The sequence below is a fragment of the Cydia fagiglandana genome, chromosome 15 (genome assembly GCF_963556715.1).
Source record: "Cydia fagiglandana chromosome 15, ilCydFagi1.1, whole genome shotgun sequence".
Taxonomy (NCBI): Eukaryota; Metazoa; Arthropoda; class Insecta; order Lepidoptera; family Tortricidae; genus Cydia; species Cydia fagiglandana.
In genome coordinates this window covers 514,183-522,447 of record NC_085946.1, presented here as the reverse complement: position 1 = coordinate 522,447, position 8,265 = coordinate 514,183, and the positions used below count along the sequence as shown (strand labels likewise).

The following is an 8,265-nucleotide window of genomic DNA, read 5'->3' as shown; positions in this document are numbered from 1 at the left end:
AATTGGAAAAGTAAAAAGCACTAGTTCGAGATAACCAACTTTCCGCACGCTAAACAGCTACGTAAAGTAGCACTTTTTGAGCAACTGTATTAAAAATAACTATTTACTTATCCTTATTTAATCCTTGTTCGGGTTTTTACACGATTAAAATGAATTATAATATTAATCTGTATTTTTCCTTAACAACTCCTAATCTCAAACTTATTATCATTTATTACAAGTTATTTATTGATTACCTACATCATTCATCATCATGTGTTATAAACTGTGTGAGGTGTGCAATAAAGAGTATCGTATTATATCATTTGTTAGTAGGTGACGAAGCTTGAAGCTGAATTGTTTTTATGTCCACTTCAAGAAGCCTAGGCTGCTGAAGTGCTGATCACTATGGATTTACCTACATAACTATGTATTTAGCCTAAAAACATTACCTTTTAATTTACGACTATTTTCTACTTATTATTATAATAGTTCATACCGGAATTAAAAAACATTATAAAACATTACCCATTTTAAAATTAGTGACACATCGGGGAAATCACGATCCTCAACAATGAGGCTATCGACTTCAATAAGAAGTGGCAACACATTACACAGAAGAGGTGTTAATAATAGTCCTCACGTATGTATGAAATTGTGGTCATTTCCGCGCACTCCCGATATGTGATAACCTGATAACTTATCGCTATCGAGTAATCAGTCGGACGATAGGTATGTCTGGATCACGTCACCGCACCTCCCGCCAAAGCTACCCTCATCCCCAATTCTTAGATACATGGCACACCAAGAATAAGCGGGCATTCCAGAACGTGCAGAACAAGATCAAATCAGAATCGGCCTAATTAGTTTTCCAAAAGTTGAATAAAAATAACATTACACCCCTTCAATTACATTTAAAATCACGCAAAAAAATTGTGAAAAATTTGTCATAATTTAATATTATTTGTATATTCCACGTCACGGCCTTAACTTTCTCATTGTTATAAATTGTTATCAGATAAGCTAAAACCCAGTGTTTGTTTTTCCTGATAAATATCATACAGGTAGTGATACTCTTAGTCATACTCGGTAGTCCAAAGAGTACAGTTTTGCTAATTATTTAGTAGTAATAAGTTTATTTAACTGTTTCAAAAATGTGCCTCGCGGCGTTTGTTGTGAAATATGTGCTGTTCTTCGCCAATGCAGTATTTGCCGTAAGTAAATATTTATATTATTAGCTTCCGTCCATCTATATTTAAGAGCTATGCTCTTGTCGGTGGAGTAATCGCCACTCTTCTTTTTGCTGGGCCAGCCTTTTAACTCCCTCGTACGACACGACAGAAACTCTATCTTTTATTTGGCTGAGATATGTGAGCATGGGCCTTCCTCTGCGTCTTTTCCCCTCAATCAAATATAATTATTAGCTTACGTAAATCATATTAATTAATGTCAAAAGGTATTGTGATTCCGGAAAAGTCAGCGTGTGTTGGTTGTGACTCATATAGCATAGTCTGGGCTATCAAAACCGCTGCCAACTTAGCTTGGTCTGACTCTAACGATTTCTTAATTATACAATTATTCTATGTATAGTCACAGAATAAATAATAGTACTAGGTACAGAAGACTCACTCTCTAACAAAACGCGTCTGTCACGATCAGCACAGATATGGCCGCTAGGTGGCGACAGCGCCACGCGCGGCTTATGAATGGCAAACCCCAAAATTGGGGTAGATAGAACGGATGTACTTTTAACTACCTGTAGCAAAGCGACGAAATCGCGGAGTGAGCCACGCCTGGTATAGTTGGGTAAGTAAGTGCAGAAATGTATGGAGCAGTAGGCATGCATTTTTGTCTCAGGCAACGCCGCTTGGCACGATTATTCCTAAGATCAAACAAAGCTGATTTGGCCCGGTAGCCACGATCGTATCGTGCCTACCCCCCGAAATGAGGGGGAAAAGGGTTTTAGGTTTTGATAGCCCAGACTGTGCTCTGTCATAGTTATTACTTTATCCTTCTATCATGGAAGTTAGTAATGTTACTAATATTTACTAGGTATTGGTACATAAACATAACGTACCTAAGTACTTTTATGCAGGTATAGGTATTCTATAATATCCTTTTGTTAAGTAACGATTTGTTACACATTAAATTAGTACTTAAACTAATTAACTGCCTTGTGCCTGTAAGCTTTACTGCTTTAGGTCCTAAATTGTTATTTTAGGTGCTATCCTTGGCACTGTTTAAAGTAGAACACAGTTAGTTTACTCAGATAAACCATTCGCTAAATCATAATTATAGTCACACGCTGACACGCTGCTCACCGCTGCCTTTACTATTTACGTGGTACAGTCAACAACAGAGCTATGAATACAGGCAAAGTGCCAAAAATATGTATACACGACCTTAATGTACAGGCAATAAATTTCAGTATTCATAGCTCTGTTGTTGACTGTACGTACCTAATAGCTGGCGAAAAAGTTCTCCCGATAAATATGTAGCAAAAATGCTTCATAGAGACGACAAGAAATATGTTGCCCGTCTGTGGACATAAGAGGAAAAATGGGTCCATCGCGGACGCAAAATGATTACAGTTATATTTTGTCTATATCGCTATTAGTCTACGTCACAAACGGTCTAGAACGCAAAATGCCCACTTTTTATATCACCACATGTTACATAGGTAGGTTAGGTTCGTTAGGTATCTTCAAATGGCCGGAGGCCAAACAGCACAGAATAGGAGCCCCACGGAAGCGGGGCTCCGTCGACATCACTATAAAGTTAAGATAAAACGGAAAAAATAATGTGGGCATTTTGCGTTCTAGACCGTTTGCGATGTACACTAATTGCGATATAGACAAAATATTACACTAGTCATTTTGCGTTCTAGAGCATCCGCGAATAACCCATTATCACTACAGTACTTCTACCGATCTGATATGTCGAGTTTGGGCAAAATAGTGCAAAATCAGAACAAAAATAGGCGATCTTTTTCTAATAGAGGCTAAGGGAGTTCCATAGAATTGAAGAATATACAGGGCGATCAATCCAAATGGGTATTGTGATTCCGGAAAAGTCAGCGTGTGTTGGTTGTGACTCATATAGCATAGTCTGGGCTATCAAAACCGCTGCCAACTTAGCTTGGTCTGACTCTAACGATTTCTTAATTATACAATTATTCTATGTATAGTCACAGAATAAATAATAGTACTAGGTACAGAAGACTCACTCTCTAACAAAACGCGTCTGTCACGATCAGCACAGATATGGCCGCTAGGTGGCGACAGCGCCACGCGCGGCTTATGGCAAACCCCAAAATTGGGGTAGAATAGAACGGATGTACTTTTAGCTACCTGTAGCAAAGCGACGAAATCGCGGAGTGAGCCACGCCTGGTATAGTTGGGTAAGTAGGTGCAGAAATGTATGGAGCAGTAGGCATGCATTTTTGTCTCAGGCAACGCCGCTTGGCACGATTATTCCTAAGATCAAACAAAGCTGATTTGGCCCGGTAGCCACGAGATCGTATCGTGCCTACCCCCCGAAATGAGGGGGAAAAGGGTTTTAGGTTTTGATAGCCCAGACTGTGCTCTATCATAGTTATTACTTTATCCTTCTATCATGGAATGGAAGTTAGTAATGTTACTAATATTTATTAGGTATATACGAGTTGGTACATAAACATAACGTAAGTACTTTTATGCAGGTATAGGTATTCTATAATATCCTTTTGTTAAGTAACGATTTGTTACACATTAAATTAGTACTTAAACTAATTAACTGCCTTGTGCCTGTAAGCTTTACTGCTTTAGGTCCTAAATTGTTATTTTGGAAACCAAAATACTATCGGTGCTATCCTTGGCACTGTTTAAAGTAGAACACAGTTAGTTTACTCAGATAAACCATTCGCTAAATCATAATTATAGTCACACGCTGACACGCTGCTCACCGCTGCCTTTACTATTTACGTGGTACAGTCAACAACAGAGCTATGAATACAGGCAAAGTGCCAAAAATATGTGTACACGACCTTAATGTACAGGCAATAAAGTACTGTATACATATTTTTGGCACTTTGCCTGTATTCATAGCTCTGTTGTTGACTGTACGTACCTAATAGCTGGTGGAAAAGTTCTCCCGATAAATATGTAGCATAAATGCTTCATAGAGACGACAAGAAATATGTTGCCCGTCTGTGAACATAAGAGGAAAAATGGGTCCATCGCGGACGGTCTAGAACGCAAAATGATTACAGTAATATTTTGTCTACATCGCTATTAGTCTACGTCGCAAACGGTCTAGAACGCAAAATGCCCACTTTTTATATCACCACATGTTACATAGGTAGGTTAATTAATTCTTTTGGGTAACGAATGCAATATTGCGTTTCGTATTTTTGTGGGGTGTATCCGTGTTAAGATATTTTCTAAGCCTGTTGTTAAATCTGCTAGTGTCGTAATTTGATTTGTAAATTTCATCTTTGACATAATCCCATAAGAAATAGCAAAATTTGGTCCTTACACTTTCAGGATCAATTATACAAACAAATACTAAAGTCAGACCGAGAAAAGTCTGCAGTGATTTTGATAGTCCACGCAGTGCAAGTGTATTTTAAACGTCAAACTTCTATGAAATTATGACGTAAGTATAAATAACACTTGCACTGCGTGGACTATCAAAATTGCTGCAGACTTTTCTTGGTCTAACTTTACACGCGATTACATGAAGAATATTGACCAGGTACAATTCCCGGTTATGTATGAGAGTTTAAATAAAATAAAAAATTTGAATGTCATTAATAATAATAAAATACTTTATTGCACACTACAAAACAAAAGATACAGAAAAAACATTGGAGTCATTATTAGGTATTAAATCTAAAATCGACGCCATGGTTCCTAAGAACAGATTTCCCTATCTCACACAGTTTCTGACTTCTCCATACTGACTCATTTGGATTGATCGCCCTGTATATCATCAAATAGGCAACATCAAAAAAATTATAATTACTACTAAGTAACTATAATTTTTTTAAGTAATTATAGTTACTACTAAGTAATTATATTTTTTTGACGTTGAAATGAAAGTACTAACTTAGAAATTAAATTATTACCTATATTTCCAACCCCCATTTCACCTTTATCTTTCACCTTTCACCACTCTGAAGCTACTTTACCTTAAATATAATTCCATCAGCTAGCCGGGCTTGGACTTCTCGGCGTGGGCATCGCGGTGCTGGTGCAGTTCTCGGACCTGGTGGAGATAGTGCCCGTGGCCATCAACTCCATCCCCATCGCCGTGGTCGTGGTGGGCGCCGTCGTGTTCCTCATCTCCGTCTTCGGGTGCTGCGGCGCCATCCGGGAGTCGAGATGTCTGCTCATAATGGTGAGTCTGCAACAGTGATGTGTTTATGCGGTTCACCGACCTGGTGGAAGGTGTGGGAGCTGTCGTGATCCTCATATCCGTTTTCGGATGCTGCGGCGCCATCAGGGAGTCGAGATTTGACCAGAACATACATACAAACATTGCAAGTTATATCAAAGCTTGTAAAAACCGCTATACCGGGACTGCGTTGAAGGATGAGTTTGCACGATGGATCTGAAATGTATATGAAGACATTTCGGATCCGGAAGGTAATTTCGTGGTAGTTTTCTAGTTTGGATTTTTGTTGACTCACTACAAATGCTTAACATATTGCATAGTAAGAGCACTAAACTTCTAGCCACTTAGCTTAATCAATTATTTATCGATCTGATCTCATCCTTATCGTAATGTACATACCTACACATTGTATACATAGATAAAGTCTTAGATATGAGATCGGTACTAAGCGCCTATACTATTTATTGTGTCTATTAAAATATATCACCAATTAGATAACATAATGCTGTTGGATCCGTCATTATCAAAACAATTTACAGTATTTACTAAAATGTGTTATCTCTTCCCCAGTACTCTGTGTGCATGATGATCCTGGCAGCGGTGAAGATCTACCTGGCCGTAGTGATCTTCCAGAACCTGAGCGACATCTACAACGTCGTTGAGGGCTGGATCCGCGACGCGTTCGACAACACCAACCTGAGGGAGGCTTTCCACGTTGTTGAGGCTGCTGTGAGTAACTTGTCCTCTTATGAAGAGTAACCTCCTTATGAAGTTCTACTTGAATGAGGCGAGCTTTCGTAAACATAGCGACATCTTCAACGTCGTGGAGGGCTGGATCCGCGACGCGTTCGACAACACCAACATGAGGGAGGCTTTCCACGTTGTTGAGGCTGCTGTGAGTACCTTCTCCTCTTATGAAGAGTAACCTCCTTGTGAAGTTCTACACGAATGAGGTGAGCTTTGGTAAACATAGCGACATCTTCAACGTCGTGGGGGGCTGGATCCGCGACGCGTTCGACAACACCAACCTGAGGGAGGCTTTCCACGTTGTTGAGGCTGCTGTGAGTACCTTCTCCTCTTATGAAGAGTAACCTCCTTGTGAAGTTCTACTTGAATGAGGTGAGCTTTGGTAAACATAGCGACATCTTCAACGTCGTGGGGGGCTGGATCCGCGACGCGTTCGACAACACCAACTTGAGGGAGGCTTTCCACGTTGAGGCTGCTGTCGCTACGTCTATCTTTGTTTTTTATGTCCCAATAAAAAAGTTACATATACAGCTAGGGAGGAAAATTTCTAGGGACTGAGCTGAAAGAATGTATCTAAGTGATCTACAATCGAGTTATTATAATCGTAAAGCTGGATTAGAAAGTAAAGCAAATTAATTAAATTGAAATATTTTAATATAAGTGACAACCCTACAAAGTTATTTACATTTTCAATGTCATGTCATTAATAGGATCTTCTTGCTAGGGTTGAAACATACAGATTTTTGCACTTAAACTTCAACAAACTGTATCTCAAAACCGGTTAGAAATATTAACGTGATTAATAAGTGAAAAATAAATTACGTAGCCTAAACAATTCACCATTTGCATAAAAGTCCCTCGTTCTACTCCACCCGATTATAAACGTCTAAGTTGAATATAATTATTAATCATTATTAGGGTTACGTGAAGTCCAATCGTAAATATCTGCATGAGTTGCTTCATCAAATTGATAAGAAATAAATACGATATGTAAATAATCCTATGAAGTGGAAAATATTACGTAGGTATGTATATCTGCAGGAATTTCCTCTTATCCTCTTATCGCCAATATCATAAAGGTGATTCATCCAATTTCCGTTGTTTGATTAACGTAATTCAATTATAAACTATGACTGTACCTACCTATCGTGGTAGTAGTTATTTACATAACATAAAATGGTCCTACTCGTACTTTGCTCCAATATTTGTTCCTAATAAGGGAAGTTATGAATAATATATCTTTAAAACTGTTCATTATTAAATTAAATGTGTTCAAAATAACAAGGCATTTTTGACTAAGTGAAAAAGCTGACACGTTCGAGCTACTACGCGCTGGGTAAATTAACGAGTTGTTCTGTCCCACAGTTCCAGTGTTGCGGCGTAAGCGGGCCGGGGTCGTACGACGGCGTGTACCCGGCGCTCCCGCCGACCTGCTGCGCCGACCCCACCGACGCCGGCACCTGCGCCGCCGCCGACGCGTTCGGCGGCTGCGCCAACATCGTCGCCAACTGGTTCAACACGTTCGGCGATATCGTCGGCATTGTGCTGATCACTGTCATTGTTGTTGAGGTAAGCACCAAGAGAGACCCCACACTAGTGCCCCACGAGCGTCGACGTCTAGTCAACTCCATGGTTGCTGCTAGACGCAACGTTGGCGCAACTGCGCCGCGCCCTTATTTTCCATAGTGCTGACTAGACGAGACGAGACGCTAGTGTGGGATGGTCGAGCGACTGCGTCAACTCAAACGCATTGCATTCCTCGCCTGCACCAGGGGGATGTATTGTGAGTTAGTTTACTTACGTTTACACGCAGTCGCTAGCGAATGAATTCCACCATACGTTGATTTGTTTTAAGTCAAAAGGACATCTTCAACAAAGTGAAGTAAAAATAAAATAAGTGACTGATTGTACATTTAGCATAAAATGCGACTGTAATTTGTTTCTGTAAATTAGCATGCATTTGTTTATTTCAGTTGGTGGCCATGATCTTCGGGCTGTTCCTCTCGAATAGAATCACGAACAGGAAGCGCTCTTTCTAAGCTTATTTAATTTAAGACGACATGTTTAATGATTTAAGAGAAAATAAAGTATTTATACCTTGTTTAATCTCTTGTTTTTTTTTACGGAAGCATTTTTGCCCATGCTGAAGCAAAGACCTTCGTT

General features: G+C 39.5%; 1 protein-coding gene across 1 annotated transcript; it reads left to right on the top strand.

Moving 5' to 3' along the window:
- The first annotated feature begins 1,045 nt into the window (after positions 1-1,045).
- LOC134671057 (tetraspanin-9-like) lies at positions 1,046-8,208 on the top strand. The gene is made up of 5 exons (XM_063528842.1): positions 1,046-1,193; positions 5,170-5,358; positions 5,926-6,084; positions 7,468-7,671; positions 8,076-8,208. Exons 1-5 carry the CDS (start codon positions 1,134-1,136, stop codon positions 8,139-8,141), a joined length of 678 nt encoding a protein of 225 aa, XP_063384912.1. The 5' UTR covers positions 1,046-1,133; the 3' UTR covers positions 8,142-8,208.
- Positions 8,209-8,265: the final 57 nt, after the last annotated feature.